The sequence below is a fragment of the Doryrhamphus excisus genome, chromosome 15 (assembly GCF_030265055.1).
Source record: "Doryrhamphus excisus isolate RoL2022-K1 chromosome 15, RoL_Dexc_1.0, whole genome shotgun sequence".
In the NCBI taxonomy this organism is placed as follows: domain Eukaryota; kingdom Metazoa; phylum Chordata; class Actinopteri; order Syngnathiformes; family Syngnathidae; genus Doryrhamphus; species Doryrhamphus excisus.
Genome location: NC_080480.1, coordinates 14,632,663 through 14,660,554, shown reverse-complemented (window position 1 = coordinate 14,660,554; position 27,892 = coordinate 14,632,663). Strand labels below are relative to the sequence as shown.

Sequence of the window (27,892 nt, the reverse complement as noted above, 5' to 3'; positions counted from 1 at the left end):
GTGTAACTGTACTGTGTGTACCATTCATTTTGGATCCTTTTTTGTGTTGACAATTGTCAACAAATGACAATTGTTTCATGCCATTTTCAACAAATGACAATTGTTGACACTTTAAAAACATTTACGATTGTTTAAACTATATTATATATAATTATTTAGAACTAAATTAGACATTCACATGAGCAGATATGCTTTATTTTTCAGTTTCAGAGCAAATTGGAAACGGCGGAACCAATATTTGACGAGTCACAGTTTCCCTCCGGTTTGTTGATATCGACACACCCAAAGCATGGCTACCGCTGCTGGAGCACTGAATTTCTGAGTTTCTGTGTCGTTCGGGAATAATTGTTCTGCCTTAACCCCACCGGTAATTATAAAAATATTACAACGGGAACTTTTATATTTTATGTAATTTATTGTATGTACTATTTTCAGGCTGTCGTTCAAGCAACGGCTGTCGTTTAAGCTAATCGCTAATAACGAGTGGCGCTTCGACAAGGTAAACATAACATTATGTGCGTAGTGTGTAGATACGTTCACTACTGTTGGGGTAAATGTACATTTTAAACAGGATATCAGAGGTGGTGCCTTATATGCTATGAATAAAACGTAAATGCACCTTTCACTGTGCCATCAGGTGTGTCATTGCTCACCTCCATGGCAGTCCTCTGGTCAAAGATCTCTGCTCTACTTCCGGCCGACGAGGACCACTTCCTGCTGCACTTTAATGACAAAGTGGAGGCCAGCGTTGTGGACATGCTGAGGCGGTCCAGGCAGCAGCTCTACGCCGACACCAGCTCCACCAGTCGCCTGCTCAATGCTCAGATCATCCTGGACATCTCCTGGGAGAAGCTCAACACGGGAACTTGGCGTCACGTGGACAAGGAGTGGAGACGGGTGTACTCTTACGGCTGCCTCTTCAAGGTGTGCGGCCTGTGTCGAGAGGAGCCCACAGAGGAGGACCTCCTGCAGGCTATCCGTACCTGTGACATGGGTCTCCTCATGGGTGCGGCCATCATGGACGATAGACTGCAACTTCTGGTCCAAGTTCTTCAGAAGGAAGTCAGCAAAGACACCAAAAATGAGTATGGAAGAGAAGACCCAGAGGTCAAGGTCAGTGTTGTGGTTTTCTCTTGTGTGCACTTTGCATATTTGACCAAAACAACGCCTCATTAAGATTCTATTCCAACAGAGAATTAAGACGACGTGTCCAGAAGTCCCGCTCATCCGAGAAGATGTGGCAATTCCCAGAGTTCAATGTCCATCTCTGGAGAGCTTCAAGAACAACTACCTGCTTCCCCTCAAAGCTGTGGTCCTTGAGGGGACCATTGAACACTGGCCTGCTCTCAATGAGCACCCCTGGAGGTTTGGGTTTTTATCATTCATTTCTTTATGCCTTTTTACAATATAAACTGCTTTTAATGGCCAACATATTAGCATAGAAATGTTCTGTGTTCTAAGACTAATTGCATGAGGTAAAATAATGTATTTAAATAAGTACTCAGAATATGCAGATGCACTTTTTTTAGGGGGGGTCGTAAGATTCTGCAGAAACAAATTACAACCTAATCTGATTAGATTTTGCAAATATATATACAGTACATATACACACATTAAAAGTATATATATATATATAGATTAGGATTACCATAGAGAAATTAGAAATGGCTCCAAATGTGGAATTTGGAGCAAATCCAGATTAAATCTGGACTGACATTGCAGATTCCAACCCTACATACCATAGCAAATTTGTATCTTACATTCTTATTATTAGTATAACAACACATGGTGTAATATATTACATTATATAATAATTTAGATTATAATTAATTTTTGATTATTTCTTTTGTCATTTATTTTTTTTATTCTGTTTAATAAATATATTTTAAATGTTTGTATATCTGTTTGCATTCAAATATTACTGCAAAATATAATTATTTTATTTATTTATTTATTTTTAAATAGTTATAAAATATCTGAATGAATACCTCAAACTATTGTTTCTGCATTTTCTTTATACATATGCTTTATGCTTTGAGCTAATTTACTTTTATTTAATGTTTGTTAATTTTTTTAATTTTAATTAATTTCATTTTATTTATTAGATGCACAAGCCATTCACCCGGTTGAATGTCTCATATGGTGATGTATCAAAATTCGTACATAAGTCGCAGATCACCACAAAAAAATGTTAGTAAGACTCCTTGCCAGAAGTAACGTTGTAATAATAGCAAGTAAAAGTGCAAACAGTTTGTCCCCGTGTCCAGCAGTTATTCGCCCTCCAGCGCTGTTAAACACTCGTGTAATCAAGCTGATTTGCACTTGTCGAGCAGCTAAGTGCACTTATCCGACTGAGTGGACTGAAAAGCTGCAGACGCTAGATGTGAAGGACGTCTGACCATTTCCATGGCGGACAGTCAGCTGCTGCTCGCCACTTTTCTCTTTCATTGCTTTCAAGTGCACCATTGAGTGTAAACTGATCCCAGGCAGGGGAATAATAAAATCAGGCGGCAATGGCACACACGCGAATGGAATATTCTTTTTTCCCCCCCCAAAGTGTAGACTACTTGAGGGCCGTGGCGGGGTGTCGGACCGTACCCGTGGAGGTGGGCTCCAGGTACACGGACGAGGAGTGGTCCCAAAAGCTGATGACGCTGAGTGAATTCATCGACAGATATGTTTCAAAAACGGTAAGTCGGTACTTTATGGATACTGTAGATGGAATTAAATAAATAAATAATTTTTGGGTGCAGAGAGAGACCTCACAGGAGGGGGCGGCGACCATCTGTGGCTATCTAGCTCAGCATCAGCTGTTTGAGCAGGTAAGCTCAGGCTCCGTCGGTAAATGTGGACAAAATATTGACTAATGTCAAATAAGTGATAACTAAGTCAAAAATATTCATTTTCTAACGCTTATCCTCACGAGGGTCGCGGGGGTGCTGGAGCCTATCCCAGCTGTCTTCGGGCGAGAGGCGGGGTACACCCTGGACTGGTGGCCAGCCAATCACAGGGCACATATAGACAACAACAACCATTCCCACTCACATTCATACCTATGGACAATTTGGAGTCGCTAATTAGCAACTAGCATGTTTTTGGAATGTGGGAGGAAACCGGAGTACCCGGAGAAAACCCACGCACGCACGGGGAGAACATGCAAACTCCACATAGAGATGGCCGAGGGTGGAATTGAACCCAGGTCTCCAAGCTGTGAGGTCTGTGCACTAACCACTCGACAGCCGTGCAGCCAAGTAAGAAATATTCATTCATTCATTTTCTACCACTTTTCCTCACGAGGGTCGCAAGGGTGCTGGAGCCTATCCCAGCTGTCTTGGGGCGAGAGGCGGGGTACACCCTGGACTGGTGGCCAGCCAATCACAGGGCACATATAGACAAACAACCATTCACACTCACATGCATACCTATTGGAGTCGCTAATTAACCTAGCATGTTTTTGGAATGTGGGAGGAAACCGGAGTACCACGGGGAGAACATGCAAACTCCACATAGAGATGGCCGAGGGTGGAATTGAACCCGGGTCTCCTAGTTGTGAGGTCTGCGCGCTAACCACTCGACCGCCGTGCAGCCAAGTAAAAAATATATTAAATACAAATAACGATGATTTATTCTCACTCCACTGTCGATTTTTGTACACATTTTACTGTGGAGTTTGTGTGGTCGGCGTCGACCTTTTCCGAAAGGGCAGCTCGTCAAGCTAATAATTGACTGATTAGTAACCATGCTTTGTGTTCGCCATCCCATATTATTTCATTTCGGATTTAACTGAAGCTGGCATCGTTCTTTTTCAATTATTGTCCATATCGTCTAACCCCAATGTGATGGAAAATTTTATATTTCACAGGTATAACTTAGGTTACACATTGTGTGAATGACTTTATGGCCTTTTGTGGACCTTCAACATTTGTATCCGAGCACATCCTGCTGTTCCTTCAAAGATGGTGGCACAGCAGGAGGCTATCTGTAACCTGGGGTTAGGGGCAGTGTCGGAGGAGGTCATTCTTTGATCAAAGCTTTACCTTCATGGGAAAAGGGGACATCAGGATGTCCCACCAAATGGCTGACCCTAGGAGGTTCTCTCGCATGGGTGTGACAAACCGTGCCAGAAGAATGGGTGTGAAGGCTAACCCCCATACATGAGGGTGGCATCGGGGGAGTGACAAGAAAGTCTCTTTTCTCTTGTAATGTAATTCATTTGCATGCTATGGAGTATAAAAGTTCCCACCAAGAGGCCACTTTTGGCCAGACACCTACAGACCGCCATGCATACTGTGTGTTGTCTGACCCCTTTGTTTTGCAAAGGTAATAAAAACTGCCAAAGCTATGTATTTATTTCAGGCATTCTCTATCCTACTTGGGATGATAGAAATTTTTTCCACAACAATTTGGTGTCAGAAGTGGGATTCCTTGGCTGATTGGATCTGGACCTGTGGCGGACAGCGACTGATCATCCTGGAATTAATTTTTTCCTCCAGCCTCTCTGTCATTGACATTGACTAGAGATTTTCAGGGCTGACCGTCCAGGACTCCAGACCATCACCACTGGAATCTCTTATCAAGAGTGGAACTACGTTTTTTTTTTTGATGGTGAGAATCCTGAAATAATTACTATATTTGAGCATTAGTTGCATGTTTATATGTAAGTGTTGTAGTGTTTCCCATATGCACATTTGGTCACTTGTCGGTACGGATAAGATCTCTGGAACATGAGTGAATCGCGTATCAGAGTATACTGGGTATACTTTCATGCTAATAAGAGCTCAGTAACAACATTGAGTGAGTTACGCATGGTATGGGCGGACAAGACCTCAATAATATAAAAAATAAACCAAAAAATTGTGAGTGAGTCGCGCACCATTTGGCGAACAAGACCTCTGTAACAACAAAGAGTGAGTTGCGCTTGTAGCTGTTTTGTGCTAATGAGACCTCAGTAATATATTAATAGATAGTAATAGATTAGACAATAGGAGTGAATCATGCACAATTGTATATTGGATATACATTAATGCGAACAAAATCTTGAAGTGATAAAGAGTGGATTACGCATTATTCATTGGATACAGCTCGGCTTTGTCGTGGATTGTGCCGAAGGAACAACACGGATTCGGGGTGACGACCTTGTCTTAAGGGAATTGTGCACAACCGAGTGACATCTGTAAATATGGGAAATCTGGTAAACATGCAACTATAGGTAAAGAAAAAAAAATGAGGAAAGCATGCATAAAAAAAAAAAAAACACTAATATGGGGAACTTTTGAGAACAAGAGAAAGTGAGTTAAACAAAATAGATAAGTGAGATTTTTGTTGGGAAAAATGGTGATAAGGGAAAACATCACATTGCATTGTTTAAAAGAAAAAAATATTATTTGAGAGAAAATCAAAGAGCATTCAAGAATTGTGTTTAGGGCATGGACTCGTTGGGAAAAAAAAAATGAAAAAGGCTAAAAACCATTGAGGGCAGAGAGCACGGCTTGCAACTAAGACTTGTAATGATGATCGTTACATAGATGATGAAGATCTGCAACACACACTGACATGAAAAGAACAGACAAGACTTCTCAGAATAGGTCTTCCTTCTCTTTCTCCTACAGTGCCTCAGTGTCTCAGAGTGGACCATGATCTTGATCGCACACCTCCACCCTTGCTCTGCCAACAACCTGACAACAACATCCTGATACAACAACATGCACGATGAGTCCAATATCATCAGCCATGCCATTATGTCCAGTTTCATCTTCACCAAGACCTGAAGAAGATCCATCACATGAGCTGTGTTCTAACTGCAAACGATCCCTTCCAGACATGCATTGTCGCTCGTATCCAAACGGATGCTTAGCAAGTATCCTGTAACTGACGGTGGAGACCATGAGTGGTGTAAGGAAGGCGTGTGGGGAGGCCATAACAGCCCTGCTTGTGTTTAGTGAAGTTGTCCCACTTTCCTTGACGACTGAGGAGTTCTGAAGACGTTTGCTGACATGGTGTTCACGGTGACGACAATCACATCACCAGCCACTAAAGCGGAATGTGGCCGAATTAGAACTGGATGGATCTCACTTTTGACCGGATGGATCACACCTTTGATGCAAGGACAAGCCATGTACCAGAATCAATGGGTGGCAACAAATGGCCACCTGCAAGGAGGACATCCAGAGAAGAGACTGGGACAGCAATATGACCCTGGCATGTGCAGCAAAAGGAGACTTTGGACCAAAGACTTGATGGAGGACTTTCTTAACAAACATGGTGGAAGGAAGCAAGGAGGTGGAGCGTGATGGGATCATGCCTACTCTGACTCATCTGATGCCAAGGATGATACTGAAGTTGACAGTAACACACACACACACATACACATCCATATGCTCTGTCCTTTTCTTCCTTTTGTTTAGAGTCTTGGCTTAAATCAGCCCCTCTTGCTGATAACTATGTAGGATATGATCTACTTCTCTCTTTTAGAATATGCTATAAGAAGACTTAGTATACAAAATATGGTTATTTCTTTTCCTTTCGACTCTGATGAAACACACTCACTAAGAGTGACAAATTCCTAACCTCTCCAAAGTTGAATGGCAATTATGTTAACTTTGTTGGCCAGTCAGGTGAAGTGGACCAAAGACAAGTCACCATTGGATTTTCTGTTTAAGAGAAAATTCAACTTCAAAAATTAGGTTTGTTGGTATATGGTGTAAAGGACCAAATGGCCTATTTTCTAATTCAGATGGAGGTGAAGGTGTAAAAACTCACACTGACCCTGATGTTCACACTTTGGTGAAGCAAGAGGCCAATCAGCTGTATGCATATCAAAGGAAGATGCAAACTGGTGACATGAGTGCTCAACTGGTGGAGGAGGTTAAGAATGTACTTTCTCACACGCACACACACACACACACACACACACACACACACACACACACATACAATTAATGCAAATTGATGCTCTGCAAGGTCTTCAATGCACATCATACCTTTCTATGGTGATGAGAAATTTGATAAAATATATTGACATAGGGATAGCTGCTTAGGGAATGTTTATCTCACAAATATTTTGTTCTGGGCATAGGTGCTGCCTTGATGCACATTTGGGGTACTCAGGTACCATTTTTTTTGACGTCAATGATTCCATTCCTCATGGGTCTCTATCTAAAAGAGACACAGTGACAAATGGAATATTGTGGGCCTTTTTTGTACAAGCATGCTATTCTACATTCGATTGGGAATGCACAAACAATTTGCTAATTTATTACAGTCCTAAATTGGATTTTTTGAAAAGTGTTTTCGGCAAAAATACACTCAGAAAGGACTGTCCAGCTGGTTTTTCATTGTTGTGTTGTCTTGTTTGTCTGTGTGAGTGTGAATGTGAGGCTGAAGCCATCCCTGACCATCACTTTGGAAAAAGGAAACAAATGTATTGCAATACAGAACAAACCCAATGATTAGTTTACTAATAGACGCATTCAAAGAACATATTAGGCTGTTCTGCTCTTTTAGCATCAATAGGCATAAATTAAATCTGCTAAAATGTAGATAGTTCATTTAGGGTATGCAGAACCTTCATCTAAAAATTAGCTATTCCGAAAAAGGCCTTGTAAATTAGGACAATCCGACTTTCAAAGGAACTTGGACCTTTTAAGTGTTGCAAATGACATCCTGACATGACGACTATGAGTGCGACACACCGACAGCAGGGTTCTTCATGGGGGACAGTGGACTGGGACAAAAATTTTAATTGACTGAAATTGAAATGTGTTAATTGTTCTTTCAGGGTTGTTCTTGTGTTGTGGAGAGACATCAATTACTATGAACCATTCCAGCCTAACCTTCATTGTTCCACATTAGGAAAGCACATTCTCCTGGAGGAGGAGAAGACATGTCATATATGGCCGAAACGTGACATCTTTTTTGTTTAAAACTGTTTAACAGTACTAACATGTACTAACATTAACACTGTAACACTTGAAGTCATTCACACACCTGGAAGGGTGTGTCATCATTAACTTCAGTTTGTTCAACAGGACACTTCTTCAGGATCCAGAGTTTGAATTGTCGAACTTTGTTTGATGTTGTCCAGCTTCACAGATTACTGTTTGCAGATGTATAAAAAAGATAACCATCATTTGATTTTACAGGGAACTGCCAATGCTTTTGGAAGTTGACACATGGGAAGTACATGTGTCAAAAGGGGGGAGATTGTCATTTTGTTGAATAATCATTGTTAACAATTGGACATGATATATTTTTTTTGCTAGAATTGGTTTCTCCAAAACCAAAGTGAGTGAAACAAAGGTAGGTATGAGTTCTAACATGAGAGGTTGATAATGATCAGTGATCAGCAGTAGTAATGACACTCCATGGATTGTACAACACGCTGAAGACTTTGGTAAGTTACTGTATCTTGTTTTTTCTTTACTATATTACTGTATTTGGTACTTTGCCTTCCATAGTGCCAATGGTCATGCTAATGAGAGCAAATGGTCCATTGAAACCCAAATTTCCAGCTGTGAGCAAGGAACACTACTACAGTGTGACAATGTCCATCTTAATGCAAATTCAGACCAGATGGTGTGTTGGTTTAAATTCAGTGAAACCTTGTGTTGTTTGGCAAAAACTTAAATGCAGAGGGTGGATGTTAAAATTAAAGTTAAAATAGATATTGGTGGCATGATGGCAGAGTGATTAGCACTGCTGTCTCACAGCAAGAAGGTTTGAGAACCTTTCTGTGTGGAGTTTCATGTTCTCCTCATGCTTACGCGGGCTTTCTCCTGACAATTTGAAAATTTTAAGGCTCATTTACAATCGACGTCAATGGCCAAAATATGAACAAAGTGTTGGTATTCAGTCAGACACTACATGATGGTTGCCTACTGCTCTTAGGTTGCCTACTGTTCTCGAGATTAGTCATGTGTATAGAACACATCTGACATGTATGACGTAGATGTAAAATGTTGTGTTGCTCATTAATTTCTTTCTATGTTCTTGGTGGGTGTCGAGTGACCTGACATCTGTTGGCCCTGGGGGCCATAGAGAGGACGTGTTGGAGTTCCAGCAGAGGGAAGACTCCACTGTCAGCGTGGTCATATGAGAGACCTGCACACAGATTGGTCAAGGCAGAAAGACACTACCTAAACAGAATGGAAGAAATGTCCATGACGCACTCAACCTTCTCAACTGCGTGTTTGGATGGAGTCCACGAGTTTGCACCGCAAACTCCGGCAACCTAAGAACGAGTGCTTCAATCAAGAGGACTGGCTGGCTGACTGACTGATTGAATACAACACGATAGAACAACAGCAAGCCATCAACGGAGGCACAAGGACTTCGACGTGATTCGGCAATCTAACATCTCAACCCATACACATCATGTTTACCACATCGTGGGTATCATACGGACAGCATCTACCACAAAAGTTGAAGACTTTGGGCAAGAGGATGCACTGACTGCCAACCAATCTCATGGCAGACACCAAATATCAAAATGAATTGAACTGACTGTCGATCAACACCTCCACCATCTATCGCAACAATTGAACAAATTATAACACGGTTTTCCACATTCCCAACTTTCATGATAATTAATTTACTGACAACCCTGGTCTGATGTTTGTTTATCTGTAAATGTACTGTAATTCGTGATTAATTAATAATCAAAAGGGAGGAGTGTGATGGAAAATTTTATATTTCACAGGTATAACTTAGGTTACACATTGTGTGAATGACTTTATGGCCTTTTGTGGACCTTCAACATTTGTATCCGAGCACATCCTGCTGTTCCTTCAAAGATGGTGGCACAGCAGGAGGCTATCTGTAACCTGGGGTTAGGGGCAGTGTCGGAGGAGGTCATTCTTTGATCAAAGCTTTACCTTCATGGGAAAAGGGGACATCAGGATGTCCCACCAAATGGCTGACCCTAGGAGGTTCTCTCGCATGGGTGTGACAAACCGTGCCAGAAGAATGGGTGTGAAGGCTAACCCCCATACATGAGGGTGGCATCGGGGGAGTGACAAGAAAGTCTCTTTTCTCTTGTAATGTAATTCATTTGCATGCTATGGAGTATAAAAGTTCCCACCAAGAGGCCACTTTTGGCCAGACACCTACAGACCGCCATGCATACTGTGTGTTGTCTGACCCCTTTGTTTTGCAAAGGTAATAAAAACTGCCAAAGCTATGTATTTATTTCAGGCATTCTCTATCCTACTTGGGATGATAGAAATTTTTTCCACAACACCCAACCAACAAATGTTTGTCTCAATAATACAAGTTCTTCCTGTTCTCAAATTGGTAGATATCATCTAAAAAAAAAATGCTGTTGCCATAGATACCGGAGTTGAAGGACGACATCCGTCTCCCTGATTACTGCTGCCTGGGTGATGGAGACGAAGATGACGTGACGGTGAATGCGTGGTTCGGGCCTGCGGGCACCGTGTCTCCCCTCCATCAGGACCCTCAGCAGAACTTCCTGGCACAGGTAACCTTGGCAACAAGAGTTAGGCAGCTTTTTAAAAATCCAGCCAGATTAATGATGTTGGGGTACTGTGATGATTTGCTACTGCCATCTTAAGGAGAGAGGTTGTCTACAGCCATAGCGGCGGCGCTGATTAAAGACCACGGCGGTCATTTTGCGTCTTTTTCCTCCATCAGGTGGTTGGACGTAAATATATACGTCTGTACTCCCCAGAAGACTCGGATAAGCTCTATCCACATCCTTCTCAGCTCCTTCACAACACCAGCCAGGTAAAGGTGTAGATGTGCTTTGAAACGACGTTTTGACACTGACCGCTTTACGGCAGGTGGACGTGGAGAACCCCGACACGGAACGTTTCCCGGAGTTCTCCAAAGCGCCGTACCTGGAATGTGTGCTGCATCCCGGAGACGTGCTCTTCATCCCGGTCCAGCATTGGCATTACGTGCGATCTCTGGATCAAAGCTTCTCTGTCAGCTTCTGGTGGTCCTGAAAAATATTCATTCATTCATTTTCTACCGCTTTTTCCTCACGAGGGAGGTGCTGGAGCCTATCCCAGCTGTCTTCATGCGAGAGGCGGGGTACACCCTGGACTGGTGGCCAGCCAATCACAGGGCACATATAGACAAACAACCATTCACACTCACATTCATACCTATGGACAATTTGGAGTCGCTAATTAACCTAGCATGTTTTTTGGAATGTGGGAGGAAACCGGAGTACCCGGAGAAAACCCACACATGCACAGGGAGAACATGCAAACTCCACACAGAGATGGCCGAGGGTGGAATTGAACCCAGGTCTCCTAGCTGTGTCTGCGCGCTAACCACTCGCCCGCCGTGCAGCCAAGTAAAAAATATTAATTAATTCATTTCCTACCACGTTTCCTCACGAGGGTCTTGGGGGGTGCTGGAGCCTATCCCAGATGTCTTCGGGCGAGAGGCGGGGTACACCCTGGACTGGTGGCCAGCCAATCACAGGGCACATATAGACAAACAACCATTCACACTCACATTCATACCTATGGACAATTTACCTAGCATGTTTTTGGAATGTGGGAGGAAACATGCAAACTCCACACAGAGATGGCCGAGGGTGGAATTGAACCCTGGTCTCCTAGCTGTGAGGTCTGCGCGCTAACCACTACTAGACCGCCGTGCCGTGCCGCCCCCTGAAAAATACAAACTGGGATAAGTTGCGCTCTTGCCAGTCGTGGATTGGAATCAATCACGGCTCTGATTGGAATTGGGAGCGAAGGCGAGGATAATTGCGGTGAATGTCAGGACAAGTGCAAGCGCTGCGGACCTCTGATCCGTGAACAATGATCGCACGCCACTGGATGATGAGTTTAATTGCACTGCTGATGATTGCAACAACTATTGTGTGTGAAGCCATGAAGGCGGAGTAAGAAATGGCGTAAAAGAAACAAACAAACCAGCAGTTAAGTGTTCTTTGAAATCAACTGAATGGATTTTGTTTTTTTTGTGTGTGTTCAATTGTACTCTCAACCTTTTAATCCCACCAATATCCTCAGGTGGGCTATTTCCATAATTCTTGCAAATGAGGCGAGCGAGCTGCAGGGACCGCAGTGCCGTTCTAAACACGGTTCTGGTTAAAGAGGGTCGTAGCTGAGGAGTAACAAATGAAGCGTCTCCCAGGGCGCACACACACACACACACACACACACTTTGCGGATGCTTTCAGTGACTTTTCTGAGACGCGCACATTGAGACCTCTGGCGAAGCGAGCCGCGGCTAATTAGAACTTCCACCAGCAGGAAAACCACTGAAGTCCATTCTGTGTGATGAGCGCATTTCAGTGAGCGAGTGGCGGCGTTCGGGGAAATCAACGTCGAGTGCGATTGGATTAAATGGAAGCGGACAGGACGTTTAACAGCCATAACAATCACCACTGGCAGCATCAATTAGATTACACATGATAGTTTAGGCATTGCTGTAATCCCATACATTTGTGTATTAGCGGCGGCCTGCCACAAATACATGTGGACCGCTACAAATACAGTTGATTTGACACAGATAATTTGTACAGTGTATACTTTTGATACTTCAAAAAAAATAATAAAAGCAACTAGCAACAAATCTAGTCATGTGATGGTGCAAATGTGTCATGACCAATTATGCTAATATCGACAGTCGTCGTCCCCACCCAACAACCGCCACAAATACATCTCTGTTCTAAATTACTTTGATTTTTATGTAATTATATCAACAGCTTTCACCAAACTAGAGGAATGGAATATGAACCAATTAACATAATTAAAATATAATTCATTCATTTTCTACCGCTTACCCTCATGAGGGTCGCGGAGGGTGCTGGAGCCTATCCCAGCTGTCTTCAGGTGAGAGGCGGGGTACATCCTGGACTGGTGGACCCATGCATGCACGGGGAGAACATGCTAACTCCACACAAAGATGGCCGAGGGTGGAATTGAACCCGGGTCTCCTATTTGTGAAGCCTTGTGCTAACCATTTGTACACCGTGCAGTCCCTAAAAGGTTTTATTTCCTTTTATTTACAAATTTGGGTAAAAAGAGTTTTAAAGTCAATATAGGGGTGTTATTTCATGTCTAGAGGTCTCTAATAATGTTTAAATATTAATTTTATATTAATACATAACGTTTTTACCGTTCATACTCACGAGGGTGGCGACAAGACGAGCTGTCTTCGGGCGAGAGGCGGGGTACACCCTGGACTGGTGGCCAGCCAATCACAGGGCACATATAGACAAACAACCATTCACACTCACATTCATACCTATGGACAATTTGGAGTCGCTAATTAGCAACTAGCTGTATTTGGAATATGGGAGGAAACCGGAGTACCCGGAAAACATGCAAACTCCACACAGAGATGCCTAAGTGTGTAATCAAACCCAGGTCTCCGAGCTGTGTGGCCTATGCACTAACCACTCATCAACCATGCAGCCCTAATGTAACATCAATTTGCTGCAAATCCACATAACTGCTAATTAAACACACTCAGTAGATGGGGACGTGTGTCTAAAATAAAGACACTGCTGCCACCTACAGGACTGGAGGCAAACTATCAATAGTCACGTGGGCTACACAGTGCAAAAGTAAATACATAAAATATGTAATTGTTCCTGGCTGTTGCTTTGACGCTAAAATACGTTGGGTTAACCAAGATAAAATAATATATTAGTATATATTTACATACATATACACACACACGTTATAAATCCTACCTTGCAGTAGTTTTGACTATCCTGTGTGCATTGTACAAATGTATATTGGACAAGTTCTTGTACGAACGGTGACTGATTCCCAACGTTAGCTTCAGTAAGTCCCACAATTGACTTAAGATGGCGCAAATCTGCTTACTCTACTTATGAAGTGATCAATACTCAATTACCAAACAAGTAATGTGCATCACCGCCACCCTCTCCCTTACTACTTCTTGTCCTCTCCTTTTTTTTTTTTGATTAATGGTCTCCATGCTTTTTGGGAGACTCTGGGGTAAATTAATTAACATTCGTCTTGTTTTGTTATAATTAAGTGCGCGGCTTTAAATATGGAATAAAGTTCACTTGGAGACGTTGAAGCAGCAACTTGGCTCACCTTGAAAGGCTTTTTTCTTCAGCAGAGGTTCCATTAGATACACCTGCATCGTTTAAGAATACAATAAAAACAATATTAAGAGTTTTATTCATCGAAAAAAACGTCAAATAAGCTAACCTTAGCTTTAGCATGTGCTACGTCAAATAGGCTAACATTAGCTTTAGCACGTGTTACGTCAAATAGGCTAACCTTAGCTTTAGCTTGCTAGCATGTGTGGCTTTTTACTTGTTAACTTTCACAAATTTTAAGCTAACTAGTCAAAAATTATCTTTGACAGAAGCCCGCCGCCGATTTTTTTAAAGGTTAATATGTATAGAATTTCTTTAAAAGACAATTATTTTAAATGAAGGTAACTTACCCAGCTTTAATAACATTGTGCCGTCATCCCCTATTCTGCTCCCAGCCACTAGGGGGCACAGTTGCACTGTAGCGTTGCAGTGGTAAAATGAATGGCGGAAGTCCATTATTAGAAACAATTTGCTTTATTTTTTTTAAAGCTTAAGTTGGCTTGTTAGTGGTTTTAAGTACACATTGATGGGTGCGTTTTGAAACATTAAGACTCAATAACAAAAAATACGTCTCGACCATAGAAAAGAGATTGTATAGCAATCTTATTCTGAGATATTTTATCATACTTGTAAAAAAAAATAAAAAGCTATAAAAAATATTTCCAAAAAAAGTAGTCAGATGAGCTGAGCTGGCAGCTGGTCGTAAATGTTAGAAAGCGAGAGTAGTGTTAATGAACACTGATCACAGTGTGGGTGGTGTCACGCCATTAGCAAATATGCAAAGTACCCGCTAGCTTCCCGTGGTGGCGATAATGATAAAAATTACCTTTTCGGAGTGCATAGTTCAAGTGCGTTTGCTAACAAAGTAAAGCTGCATCCAAATCCGGTTATTCCAGTGACTCTGCAGAGAAGTTGTACATGCGCTCCGCCACGAAGAAGCAGAGCGTACCGGTGAAGCCCAGGATGACCATGAGGAGGAGCTGCCACATTAGCATCACGTTGCCGCTGTAGAAGAACGCCACTGCTGCGAAAACAGACTGAGAAGGGGGGTGCAGTTTTTTTTTTACTGAAAATTCATAATTCAACTTTTACATTCAATAAAGCGTCCACTCTGTGATGTTTGCATACACATGAAAGTGGGATTTTAATTTGTTTAAAAGCGAATTCATTTCACACTTCACGGGGCAACGCCTCCGCCCCCTTCCGTCCTTCCTTCCTTCCTTCCAATAACAACGTGTGACAATTGCCTATTTGGGATTACCTGGATGAATTTGAAGATGGCGAAGGCGGGCGTGCTTTGCTCCGTGTAGATGCATCCTAAGATGCTGTAGAGCTGCGTGTTGAAGCAGCTGTCTCCCAGGCCCAGCAGAAAGCTGCACAGCAGGGTGATGGACACGCTGCAGGATAATGACATCAGTAATTAGACGACATTAGCTTACTCAATTAGCTAAAAGGTGGAAAATGTGGCTTAAAAGTTTAGGAAACAACAAAAAACTACTGCAAAAATGTGTAGCATTTTTCCACCATTATTATGCAAAGTTAAAGGCGTCATTACATGAGTATGTAATAATGATAACAATGATAACATTTAACAGATGATAAATACATCACATGTATCCATCCGCTTTACAGATGCCAAGCCGGCTACCTACCTATTGTTTGTCAGCTTTACAGATGCCACATGTGCTATGGTCTAATGTTTAAGCAGCTTTACAGATGCCGCTCCTCCCTCCCTGTGTCAGCTTTACAGATGCCGCTCCTCCCTCCCTGTGTCAGCTTTACAGATGCCGCTCCTCCCTCCCTGTGTCAGCTTTACAGATGCCGCTCCTCCCTCCCTGTGTCAGCTTTACAGATGCCGCTCCCCTCTGTCTAATGTTGGTCAGATTTACAGATGCCGCCCCTCTGTCTAATGTTGATCAGCTTTACAGATGTCGACCCTCTGTCTAATGTTGGTCAGCTTTACAGATGCCGCCCCTCTGTCTAATGTTGATCAGCTTTACAGATGTCGACCCTCTGTCTAATGTTGGTCAGGTTTACAGATGCCGCCCCTCTGTCTAATGTTGGTCAGCTTTACAGATGCCGCCCCTCTGTCTAATGTTGATCAGCTTTACAGATGCCACCCCTCTGTCTAATGTTGATCAGCTTTACAGATGCCGCCCCTCTGTCTAATGTTGATCAGCTTTACAGATGCCGCCCCTCTGTCTAATGTTGATCAGCTTTACAGATGCCGCCCCTCTGTCTAATGTTGATCAGCTTTACAGATGCCGCCCCTCTGTCTACTGTTGATCAGCTTTACAGATGCCACCCCTCTGTCTAATGTTGATCAGCTTTACAGATGTCGACCCTCTGTCTAATGTTGATCAGCTTTACAGATGCCACCCCACTATCTAATGTTGATCAGCTTTACAGATGCCACCCCTGTCTAATGTTGATCAGCTTTACAGATGCCGCTCCTCCTCTCTCTGTGTGTCAGCTTTACAGATGCCGCCCCTCCTCTCTCTGTGTGTCAGCTTTACAGATGCCACCCCATGTCTAATGTTGATCAGCTTTACAGATGCCGCTCCTCCTCTCTCTGTGTGTCAGCTTTACAGATGCCGCCCCTCCTCTGTCGATCAGCTTTACAGATGCCACCCCATGTCTAATGTTGATAAGCTTTACAGATGCTGCCCTTCCTCTCTCTGTGTCAGCTTTACAGATGCCGCCCCTCCTCTCTCTCTGTGTCAGCTTTACAGATGCCACGTCTGCTATCTATCCATACCTTGGCGTCAGAAAAGGGCTCTTCTGCGTGACGGTGTTGAACACAACAGGAGCGTCATCGGGAATGTTGAGGAAGATCAGATAGAAGGCCACAAAATGAACGACCATTCCCAGGAAAACCACCGAGGTGCGTCTGAAGCGATTGTTCTTGCACATTAATCCAAACAAGCCTCCACCTGGTGGGCAGAAGGAAAAAAAACAACAACACCACTCAGTCTCGGTGACGCCTTGGTGACTGGTGGGCGGGATCAAACCTACCGATGATTTCGCCCACACCCACCACGATGCCGGAGATCCCAATGAGGCCCTTTGCCGCCTCTCTGAACTGCGCAGTGGCTCCGATGCAGGTTCCGTACACTCCGCTGTAGAACGACAGCTCCAGGCCTGGCGAGGTAGACAAGCTCAGGTTAGCGGTAGAAGTCACGGCCGGAGGCGGAGCTTGGCGTGTTTTGCGTGCCGCCCACTCACCGCTGTAGGCCATGCAGGGACTCAGGAGGAGGATGCTCTTCGTCTTCAGCAGCTGCAGCATGGTCCCTGAGGAGGAACGCCGACTCTTAGGTGTTTATTCCGTCTTACCTGGATGCTAGCTTTGTCTTTGTGCACATTTTAAACTTACTCAAATCTGCCTTGACCTCCTGCACGGCCATGTTTGCTCTGTGCTTGTACCTAAACAAGACACAAAAACAGTGGAACCCCCTCAAAAAAAAAAAAATCACACTCAAAGATCTTCTATATGACAGGAGTGCTCTGATGTTCTTAAGGAGCTACCGCAAAAAAACATAATTAAGAAAAAAAGGTCCACTCACACTATCCCTGCGGAGAGAAGCGACTGTCCCTCCTCCTCGGACAGCATCTCCTCCTGAGGAGGACTCCTTCTCAGCACCAGGAAGCACAGCGTGCCCACCACCGAGGCCGCCACCAGGGAGAGGAAAATGTTCTTCCTGCTGCCGTCTGGCACACAAAATCAACAGATGGTGGAAGAGTTAGCACAGTTTGACTAGTTTGACTTGCTCCTCTATTACAAGCATTACGGTACTTCATTTTAAAACCATACCTGGTATTTCTGTTCTTCCATTCCAGTCCAGGTAAATGTACAGATTGCCAAACAACATGCTGGAATTCAAAGTACAAAAAATTTAGATATTCAGAAAAATACTGCTAATAATAATAATAATAATAATATTATATATAATAATATATAAATTGAGATTTTTTTTAAAGTCTTTAAGTGCCCGCAAGACGACATTTCAGCGCTTTTGGAAAAACAATCATGGCTGATTTTCTGCGTTTTCCCTGACATTTTAGAAGCCATCAGATAAATCTGTGATTATGAGATGATGCGCCGGCAGTGAGACTAATCTCTGCTTGCAGTGAGATGACGCAATCCAAAAATCAGGAATTTTGTTGTGCGCATCCGATAACTCAGAACTTCAATGCCTGACCTTTAATTAGAGCGCTCCCATTAAGACAATCAGCAAAGCTAACGAGGCTTTGCTTTTTTTTTTTTTTAAAGAAACTGTGTCAGTTTAACTAAATCTGACATAATAGTAACCATGGTAACATCTGCTAATACAGACAGATGCTATGCAGCTGTAATGAAGGCCTTGGCCACCAGGGCTGCAGAAATGTGACAATAAAAAATGAAAAGTTCTGAATGGATTTGGATTAAATTTTCCGGAATTTCCAGAAATGGGATATGGAAGAGCCGATTACATTTTGGGGGTGATTCGGATCAGCGTCTGGATCCAGGATAAGATTCAATAATATTGTGAGATTGGACTATTTACCATTTAGCCTTCCCGGTATATCATGTTAGGTGTTAGCATGCCAACATTGCTAGCATGCTAATGTTAGCATACTTAGCATAATGTTAACATACTATTTTCATGGGGAGACATATACATAAACACTTACCGCGATTTTGCTAGGTGTTAGCATGACAACATTAGCATGTTACCTTGCTACTGTTAGCAAAGTAGCATTTTTTTCCATTCTCTCGTCTACACACTTAAATTAACACTTTGCTCTATCATGCTAGGTGTTAGCATGTTACCATTACTACCATGCTAATAGTAGCATATTAGCATTTTTTCCATTTTCTTGTGTACACACTTAAATGAACACTTTGCGCTATCATGCTAGGTGTTAGCATGTTACCATTACTACCATGCTAATAATAGCACAGTAGCATTTTTTCCATTCTCTTGGGTACACACTTAAATGAACACTTAGCACTATCATGCTAGGTGTTAGCATGAAAACATTAGCATGTTACTATTACTACCATGCTAATACTAGCATAGTGGCATTTTTTTCCATTCTCTTGGGTGAACACAGAGCACTATCATTCTAGGTGTTAGCATGGTGACATTAGCATACTGGCATTTTTGCTATTTTCATGAATAAGCTATCAAGCTAGGTGCCATCATGCTAATGTTAGCATTGTTAGCATTCTTTAAGTCATTCAAACTGTATGTTTTCATGGTCAGGGAATCTAAATATGGAGATAAAATAAATGTAGGATTAATATTAATGGTGTAACACAACATGGGGGGGTAAGTATGGCGCTTGGTGGACGTTTGCGCTCCCCGGGTGCTTTACTAATTATATATTATGATTATAATACATATTTTGTCGAGGCAGAATGTTATGCACGTCATGTCTTATCATAGTCATTGGCCACTACCTGCACTGTAACAGAGCCCAGAACATCCCTGTGTTCCTGTTGATGGTGGCAGCCTCAGAGTTCTCCACCAGGAAGAGTCCTTGTGCCGTCCACAGCACTGTACGAGAGAAAAATATATATTTTTTAAATGCATTTAGATGCACCCGATCATGTTGAATCTTTGTAAACGCTACTAATTTGGACACGTGCAGAGGTGGCCTGTTAATAATGTATTGCATGCCACTCAAAATGCGATGCATGAATGTGAACGTTACGCCGAATTACATGTGGAATCGCACATTTTATGCGATTACCTTGTGTGTTTATTGCTGTCGCTAATGATTTATGAACATTTATGAGTCTTGAAGATCAATGAAGAATATTCATTCATTCATTTTCTACCGCTTTTCCTCACGAGGGTCGCGGGGGGTGCTGGAGCCTATCCCAGCTGTCTTTGGGCGTAAGGCGGGGTACACCCTAGACTGGTCGCCAGCCAATCACAGGGCACACATAGACAAACAACCATTCACACTCACAATGAAGAATATTGAGAAGTATATATTGTGTACGAGATGATACAAGAACATACTAGCAGCACCGACGCCGATCAGCACGGACGTCAAGTAGAAGGCCCACGTGGACGGCTCGATGAAGACGGCGACGTAGCCACTGGACACAAGATCATCCATCGATTAATCGAGTCTCACTCGCCAACATGCCCGCATACGTGACCGATACCTGTAAAGCAGCCCGCTCAAAAACATGGTCATCTTCGGTCCCAGCATCGCCACCACCGCCGGCGCCACTAGATTAGAAAACGAGAAGACGCCGTAGATGATTCCCAGACTGGAGAAGAAGAAAGACTATTAACACTCCGGAATAATTCTTTTTTTTAATAGCGCCTCATCGGGAGTGTGACCCACCTGTGGTATCCATTTCCTGTGAAAGTGTCGTTGTGCAGACTTTTCACCACAGTTTGCTAACAATAAAGAAAAGAACAGGGGTCATACAAGTCGAGGCCGACATCCCAGAGCAGAGCTTATTTGTCTTGTAAAGAAAATTGGAAGCACGGGCTTCACATGACTTCTATATTGGTCCCTTCCCCCCACACTGTAGTTTCATAACATGTTCCTGCATGTTGAACACTCACATTTTTTTAATAATGACATAGATGCAACTATTTTCTAATATAATTGTAATGTAATTATACATATATAATGCTTAATAATATATTATAATGTTATATTGTCTAATATATTACTATTGAAGCATTTATTGTCATTGTAAATAAACAATACAAACACCATTTAGATTTTCTTTAGGCTGCCACAATTAAATAATAAAATAATGACAAATAAGAATCATAAAAATGTTTTTTACACTTAAATGTATATATTTTTTAAACTATTACGCAACATATGTTTAATATATAATTAATTTTCATTTTTAATACATAAAAAAATAACTGGAACACAAAAATATTTGAAATAAAATTGAAAACTATAATAATCATATAATAATATAATTATATAAAAAATATATATAAATAGATTTTTAAAAAAATTATAGAAACAATATGGACACTTGCCCTCTCGCCTCATAAATAAGAGCCAGTAAACGGCATGAAAAGAAGTTAATAAAAAGAATAAAAGGAACTTACCTCCACGTTCCCACATGTGGTAAAAGCGGTAAAGATGAACATGAATCCGACGCCCAAAATAACAACATTGAAAAACCTCCAGTCAGCCATGATGTTGCCTTTCTTTGCGTGGGTGCTCACTTTGCTACATAACCAACTTTTTGCACTCGTCTCCGGTTCAAACAGCAAACTTCTCCAAGTTATCTATAGCGAATACAGCGGGCGGCGGAAAGAGCAGCATTGTGAGTCGCTTCCCCTCGCTGCATGAAAACTATTCTTGAAAACTTGTGACTTTAATTACCAGCTCTTATTTGCGGTTGTGGTGTTTTGTTTTGACATTTCTTCCGGTTTTTTTACTCCGTCTACTTCCTGCATTTGCTCTTCTTCTTTTCACAATAGTAGAACTATTCATTGTGATGACGTTGTGCTACCGCCATCTGTCGGTAGAAAGCGGAACATACAGACTTCAATGCTAATAATGTAAAGGTGTTATTCCATAGTTCTTCCACAAGTTGGCGATATAGCGTCAATGTACAGTCTCGCTCTTAAAAACAAACGCGAAGAACAACTCGCTAACCAATGGCAATTAAGGAAAGTGCCACCTCTCGGTGCTGGGCTTTCTTGCTACAGCAACAAAGAACATCTACAGAACAAGATCACTCCCTGTCACTCTGTTCCGCCATTGTGATACTGACGAATAAGGCAAGCTTAGGAGCGTTCATATTAATAACATTCGAGTTAAAACTCCGATATACTCCACCGCAGTGACGTATCGCGTAAAATGGAACGAAAGAAACAACTTTAAGGGTTGTCATTTCCCTGTGTATATACACACTTTCTAAATATAGTCCGTTTTTCACTCCCAATTTATAAAACGAGCCTCTAAATGCTGTAAAGACGTGTATTTGTAGTCGTGATAACACGTAATAATCCCATGTAGCCAACGTGTAGCTTCCAGAGGAAGCGGAACAATCTTGCTGCCTTGTCACGCTCTTCGGCTCGATGGAACGTTGCTACTGATTGTACACAATCATCATGGCGGCCCAGGATGGTGGGTATTGAGCACAATTTAGACACATTTCCTTCATTCCGTTACACCAACTTTCGTCCCCGGCGATGAATTAAAGCAGGCGACACGCAGACGCGTTAACGCCGGGCGCTGTTAAGGTCGTGTCTTTAAAAAATAAAGCCACGTCTCCTCGTAAGGTTGAAGTTAACATGTTTCCCTGACTAGCAGGTTAGGGTCGAGGCTAGCTAACGTCAATTCCTGCTAACTAGCCCAAGTAATCATCTTTGCGGTAAGTGGGGGCTTAAACCACAGTTATTAGGCTCGTTGGAGTGAAGTTAACTTAAAATGACAACCCTTATGTGTCGGAACATTCATTAAGTTAGCAGTAAGGGAAATCGAAAGTGCTAAATGCTGTGTCATATTTGCGTTTTTGTACAAAAAAAAAACATTTTTGCTGCTAATAAACGAAGCACTGACATGAAGGATAATGAAAATATATGAAATAATTTTCTATAGTGCCTCATTAGGTGTATGGGTGAGGCTGGAGCCTACCCCAGCTGATTTAGTTGAAATATGATGTATTTCCTTCCAGGAAGTGAAGTTATAATGCAAACGGACGTAAAGCCAAAAGACGACGCACCTCTGGGTGAGGGTGACTCCGCCGACCAGGGCGACTCGGAGTCGGCGTCCGACGCGGGACACGCCGCCACTCAGGACTGTTCTAACATTAGCAACGGCGACGACGTGGAGGAGGAGGAAGGCGAGACGGTGGACTTGAAGATCATCTGGAACAAGATCAAATACGACCTGAAGATCCCGCTGGATAGCACCGGCGCTAAGCTGAAGGAGAGAATCCACGCGCTCACCGGTGAGGAATCCCCGCCGCCGTCATCGCCGTCCCGGCAAAGTCTAAATCTTCCTCTTGGCAGGTCTTCCTCCGGCCATGCAGAAGGTGATGTACAAAGGCTTGCTTCCGGAAGACAAGACGCTACGGGAGATAAAGGTCACCGGCGGTGCGAAGATCATGGTGGTGGGATCCACCATCAACGACGTGCTGGCGGTCAGCACGCCCAAAGAGGTCATGCAGCAGGAAGTGAAAGCGGAGGAAAACAAGAAGGAGCCTCTATGCAGACAAAAGGTAGGAAATTGCAAACTTTGGGGGGGGTGAAAAGTCTGAATTTACAGGCCTTTCATTTTACACTGGTCTGGTTTTTACAGCAAGGATGACCCAGTATGAGGGCCACACTGGAAAAAATAATCTGAGATTGGGAATAAAATCGTAAATTTGTGAGAAAAAAAAAAGTCATAATATTACCTTTCCCACACACCAAAGGTCACGTAAATTTTAATAGCTGTCTCAGGCAATGCCTGTTACGGAATATTAAAATAATCTGAGATTTTGAGAATAAAGTCGTAAATCTATGGGGGGGAAAAAAAGTCTTAAATTTGTAGGAAAAAAGTAGCAAATTTACGAAAATGTAAGAATTTTTTTCCCTCAAATTCACAACTATATTGTTGTAAATTAAGTAAATTTAAGGTGAATTATTATTTTTTTAATTGAGAATAAAGTCGTAAAATTACGACCAAAAAAAAATCTTAAATGTACAATTTACAAAACGTAATTTAAGTAAATTTAAGGTGAATTAATTTTTTTTTAAATTGAGAATAAAGTCGTAAAATTATGACCAAAAAAATCTTAAATGTACGGGGAAAAAGTCGTACGTTTACAAAATCTAATTTTTTTTTTTCAAATTTACATCTATTCTTGAAAATTTACCAAAAAAATGTGAATTTAACGCCATATTTAAAAAAAAATAGATTTTGAGAATAAATTTGTAAATTTACAACCAAAAAAAATCATATTTACAGAAAAAAGTTGTAATTTAAGATTTTTTTTCTTTTAAATTCACAACTTTATTCTCAAAATCTCAGGTTATTATTTGCAAAAACATGCATGATGGAAAAAAATAAAAAGTCTTTTCACCACTTTTGGGCTAATTCTCTAATTCAAAAAAATTATGAGCAAAAAATTTTTCCTTGCAAAAAAAAAAGCTGTAAAAATTCAAAGAAAAAGCAAAAGACACACACTCCTCCTCCTTGGAGGTGTGTTCAGGCTCAGCCAGTTTTTGCTTCATCGTTTCCCCGCAAGGAACCGCAGCTCACCTCGTTCTGGTAGCACTCATGCAGCCTCAGACAGGATGATCTTGTTCCTGACTTATAAGCTACAGCGCTAAACAAGCTATAGTGTATGCTCTAATGTGTATTATTATTAATATTATGATTATTATTTCAGCAACACAGGAAGGTGTTGGATAAAGGTAAACCAGAGGACGTCATGCCGGCTATTAAAGGAACAAAAGTGAGTGTTTTTACAGTTTTGCCGTGTTGGCGTTCAACGTGACTGACGGCCGTGTCTCCTCACAGGAGCGACTACCGACAGTGCCTTTATCCGGAATGTACAACAAGTCCGGTGGGAAAGTAAGACTCACGTTCAAACTGGAGCAGGATCAGCTCTGGATCGGCACTAAAGGTGAGACGACGCCGTCATCGTTGTCACTGAATGACAGTGACAGTGACAATGACATCACCGTGTCATCTTTGTGTGTGCAGAGAGGACAGAGAAGGTCCCGATGGGCTCCATTAAGAACGTGGTGTCCGAGCCCATTGAAGAGCACGAGGACTATCACATGATGGTAAGTGAGCGCGCTCGCTGCTGTCTGAAGCGGCTATAAACGCCGACGTGACGGTCAGACGAGGGCGACCGGAGGTCACGCTCTGCCGCTTCAGGCTCTCGAGTCGAGTGGGAAATGTGAGCGCCTTTTTGTCTTCTTTAGTGCCGTGTGAAGATCTTACATAAAGTGTCACATTGCGGACTTCATTTTAAAAGATCTACGCGTACAAATAAGTTGAGTTGTGCAATAAAACTGTAATAAAGTAAAACTACTTTTTTGATGATGCATGATGGAGGCTTGGCATCTAAGGAAGTGTTCCTGTTCTGTGGTTATCGTCACAATTTTCTCTTTTTTGACAGGAGAGCCGTGAAAAAATGTAACAATAATTTTGTTGTATTTTTCATATACTATTATGTACAATGTATGATATTTTTGTATGATTCCCAGGCGTTCCAGTTGGGTCCCACAGAAGCGTCTCAGTATTGGGTCTATTGGGTGCCTGCACAGTTCGTCGATGCAATCAAAGACACAGTCCTGGGAAAATGGCAGTATTTCTAATGTGCCTCTTCATTTTTTTCTTTTTTTTTTTTTTTTGACAATGAACTGGGACACAAGCGCTGCCATCATGGAAGCGAGAGAGGGGTCGAGTCAACAGGACGCTTCAAGAAGACTTCTTTCTCGGAATCTATCTGAAGGAAACTTGACTGACGCCTGTGGACTTTTTTTTTTCTCCAAGAAAAAAAAAATCTTGTTCTTTTTTTAAAAAAACATGCACTACGTGGCGACGTAAACATTTCTCAGCCCCGCCCCCCCAGTGATCATTGGTGGGTTTCAACACATCCAATCCAAGGGAAAAAAAAAACTCACAGTGAAACAGAAATTGTACAGAAATTGCTAACGCTTTTCTTCTGTTATTCTTAAAGAAATAAAAGTTATTTAATGAAACTATGACCGCGTTATTTGGTCTTACTGGATAATGGAGCTGAATGCAGGTTAATCAAATTAGCGACTTATTCCATACAGGTATGCTATAGCATGATCCAATAATGTTGTGTACTCGTTCCACATTTATAAGTTTATATTTATAAGTTGCTTCATATTTGTTAACTATTGAAACTATAGTTTCTATGCACCCTTTTCCGCATAATTTCACATCACTAAACGAAACTTTACAAGGCGACTTCCGCTGTGCTTTTATTTCGAAAGAGCTGTACCGGCAATGACGTTTACGGAAGCCCATCCTGAGGCGGGAAGTGGAAGGTTTAAGTTTACGTAAATAAAAGTGACATGTGATTTTAAAAAAAATGGACAAACCGGATAAAGCAGCCGGCGACAGGAAGCGTCCCCCGCCAGTGAAGGTCCTCGCCAGCCAGTTGAGAACAGCAAAGTCCGGCGAGCCGAGCGGTTCCGGCTGGGTCGTCGGCCTGACACGGGCTCGCTGCCTGCCGGTGTCGCTGGTATGGATGCAGGGCACGGTGCTGGAAGTCCAGCTGGAGCTCGACAGTTTACTGCTCATGGACGAAACGGGAACGTTCGCCGTCCACGGCGTGAATAGTATCCCCAAAGGGAAGCCATGTTTGTCCTCAGGTAAGATGTTTGTTCGTTCCAGGTCTTAGCTTCCGGTTAATGGCGGCCATTCTTGAACCTGTAGGTAAATATGTGATGGTGATGGGTAGCTTCCGGTTTAATGGCGGTCATTCTTGAACCTGTAGGTAAATATGTGATGGTGATGGGTGCCGTCCAGGAAGTCTCCCCGGAGCCAGTCATCCGCGCCGTGAAGATAGCCGATCTCTCCGAACAGGCGGACCTTCATAGGAGGATGTGGAAGCTGGAAGTGGAGGACTTGCAGCAGGTGTTGGCGCCATGACAATTAAAGGCGGGTCTCATTGGTTGAGCAGGATGGAGCCTATCCCAGCTGACTTTTGGCTGGGAATACAGTTAATTACAGGACACATATACACAAACATGCACATCTGAGGTCAATTTAGTTAGCCTAAAATGCTAACTTGGGAATGTGGAAGTAGGAGAAAACATGCACCCTCCCCAGTCTTATGTCATTCTGTGATCAGGCTACTTCCTGGATGCTTCTCCGAGATCCCATCTCCCCGCAAGTTTGATTCCAACCCAGATCTCCAATACCAAAAAACCTAAATATGCCTTTTTTGGTTGTTAAGGAGGAAACAAACATACCTTTTTAGATGTACTCAAAAAAAAAAAAACTTTATTTGGTGTGGTGCTGGTTATACTGGTAATATGAGACAGCTGTTACGTGATGTATGTTGATGGATTAAAATAAATGTCATAAGCTTTCGCTGTCTGCGTGTAATTAGTAAAAAGGCCAAATATGGAGGTCATAAACATATGAAAAGAGACTAGAGGTGGACTGGAGTGGAACTCGTCTGATCGGGGCTCTTGGTTCCATCGTCCTTTTCGGATGTCCTACTGAGCGGTGCGTCGCAAAGCTCGTGTTGCTGGGTTTACGCTCCCGAGGAGAAACCAGACGCTGCTCGGGTTATCGGGTATCGGACCTGCTTTAAAAATCATGCTGTGATCAGGCTACTTTCCTGGATGCTTCTCCGAGATCCCATTTCCTCTCTCCCCCCGCCCACCGGGGGACGCAAGTTTGAATACTATTTGTCTTCACGTGTGGACTCTTAGTGTGTTGTCATGTCATTACTTGATGTCTTTAAGGAGAAAACTGTATTTTCCAAAGTCATTGTCGTTTGGCGCTATAAGGTGGTCTTTTCTGGCTTTGGCCAGTTTCATCAAAAGCACTTCCCGCCGCTCCATCCACTCCCTGAGCTCCTGCTCGCCGTGGGCTAGCTTGCAAGAGTCGTCCTCGAAGCACGTGCCTACCAGGAACCTGTACAGACAAACCGGTCATTGAATACCTTTCAGAATGGTTTCACACCGACAAATACTACAAATACAAATACTACGTATGCAGCTGGAGGCGTTTACTCAAGTACAGAAATGTGTACCTGCAGAGCAGCAAAGAGTACTTAAGGATCACAATGTGTTCCAAGTATGAAAGGTGTCATACTGTACTGTACTGTACTGTACTGTCGTTTGC

The 27,892-nt window shown here is 42.5% G+C and overlaps 5 protein-coding genes and 1 long non-coding RNA gene across 13 annotated transcripts in view; 3 read left to right on the top strand and 3 right to left on the bottom strand.

Annotated features, from left to right (window-relative positions):
• The window catches only part of LOC131102756 (uncharacterized), a 31,563-nt gene extending 17,179 nt beyond the window's left edge, over positions 1 to 14,384 (bottom strand). The window contains exons 1-5 of one of the 2 annotated variants that reach the window (XR_009119486.1): positions 14,070 to 14,384; positions 11,508 to 11,642; positions 10,857 to 10,960; positions 10,332 to 10,482; positions 654 to 1,050 (exon numbers count right to left, since the gene is read on the bottom strand). This is a non-coding gene — a long non-coding RNA (uncharacterized LOC131102756). The remainder of the gene's footprint in view (positions 1 to 653; positions 1,051 to 10,331; positions 10,483 to 10,856; positions 10,961 to 11,507; positions 11,643 to 14,069) is intronic. The other variant, XR_009119487.1, reaches the window with a different exon arrangement.
• On the top strand, positions 275 to 14,095 carry kdm8 (lysine (K)-specific demethylase 8). Of its 3 annotated transcripts, XM_058048263.1 has the most exons (9): positions 275 to 367; positions 436 to 499; positions 638 to 1,113; positions 1,193 to 1,365; positions 2,558 to 2,690; positions 2,754 to 2,822; positions 10,328 to 10,477; positions 10,651 to 10,743; positions 10,800 to 14,095. In XM_058048263.1, the coding sequence occupies exons 3-9, from the start codon at positions 658 to 660 to the stop codon at positions 10,962 to 10,964; spliced, it is 1,239 nt and encodes a 412-aa protein (XP_057904246.1). In that variant the 5' UTR covers positions 275 to 367; positions 436 to 499; positions 638 to 657; the 3' UTR covers positions 10,965 to 14,095. The 3 variants fall into 3 exon arrangements, with proteins under 3 accessions (XP_057904246.1, XP_057904248.1, XP_057904247.1); XM_058048265.1 differs by lacking the exon at positions 2,754 to 2,822; XM_058048264.1 differs by lacking the exon at positions 436 to 499 and having other exon boundaries at positions 281 to 367.
• Positions 14,385 to 14,537: 153 nt separating the features above from the next.
• On the bottom strand, positions 14,538 to 23,612 carry LOC131102747 (UNC93-like protein MFSD11). Of its 2 annotated transcripts, none has more exons than XM_058048262.1 (13): positions 21,160 to 23,612; positions 20,423 to 20,478; positions 20,238 to 20,304; positions 20,089 to 20,168; positions 19,521 to 19,617; positions 17,889 to 17,947; positions 17,641 to 17,785; positions 17,451 to 17,500; positions 17,303 to 17,368; positions 17,093 to 17,218; positions 16,836 to 17,010; positions 15,339 to 15,474; positions 14,538 to 15,114 (listed from the first exon to the last, which is right to left on the bottom strand). In XM_058048262.1, exons 2-13 carry the CDS (start codon positions 20,433 to 20,435, stop codon positions 14,965 to 14,967), a joined length of 1,164 nt encoding a protein of 387 aa, XP_057904245.1. In that variant the 5' UTR covers positions 20,436 to 20,478; positions 21,160 to 23,612; the 3' UTR covers positions 14,538 to 14,964. The 2 variants fall into 2 exon arrangements, with proteins under 2 accessions (XP_057904245.1, XP_057904244.1); XM_058048261.1 differs by having other exon boundaries at positions 14,539 to 15,114; positions 20,238 to 20,345; positions 21,160 to 23,609.
• Positions 21,713 to 25,761, top strand: ubfd1 (ubiquitin family domain containing 1). 3 transcript variants are annotated; one of them, XM_058048271.1, is made up of 7 exons: positions 21,713 to 21,840; positions 22,740 to 23,015; positions 23,077 to 23,285; positions 24,441 to 24,506; positions 24,572 to 24,677; positions 24,758 to 24,840; positions 25,267 to 25,761. In XM_058048271.1, exons 2-7 carry the CDS (start codon positions 22,754 to 22,756, stop codon positions 25,375 to 25,377), a joined length of 837 nt encoding a protein of 278 aa, XP_057904254.1. In that variant the 5' UTR covers positions 21,713 to 21,840; positions 22,740 to 22,753; the 3' UTR covers positions 25,378 to 25,761. The 3 variants fall into 3 exon arrangements, with proteins under 3 accessions (XP_057904254.1, XP_057904252.1, XP_057904253.1); XM_058048269.1 differs by lacking the exon at positions 21,713 to 21,840 and adding an exon at positions 22,024 to 22,189; XM_058048270.1 differs by lacking the exon at positions 21,713 to 21,840 and adding an exon at positions 22,219 to 22,436.
• Positions 24,148 to 27,892, bottom strand: part of zc3h7a (zinc finger CCCH-type containing 7A) — a 51,575-nt gene continuing 47,830 nt past the window's right edge. Inside the window, exon 29 of one of the 2 annotated variants that reach the window (XM_058048256.1) lies at positions 24,148 to 27,682. In XM_058048256.1, the coding sequence (XP_057904239.1) occupies positions 27,493 to 27,682 (190 nt within the window). In that variant the 3' untranslated portion in view covers positions 24,148 to 27,492. The remainder of the gene's footprint in view (positions 27,683 to 27,892) is intronic. The other variant, XM_058048255.1, reaches the window with a different exon arrangement.
• rmi2 (RecQ mediated genome instability 2) lies at positions 26,032 to 27,124 on the top strand. The gene is made up of 2 exons (XM_058048273.1): positions 26,032 to 26,406; positions 26,532 to 27,124. Exons 1-2 carry the CDS (start codon positions 26,124 to 26,126, stop codon positions 26,684 to 26,686), a joined length of 438 nt encoding a protein of 145 aa, XP_057904256.1. The 5' UTR covers positions 26,032 to 26,123; the 3' UTR covers positions 26,687 to 27,124.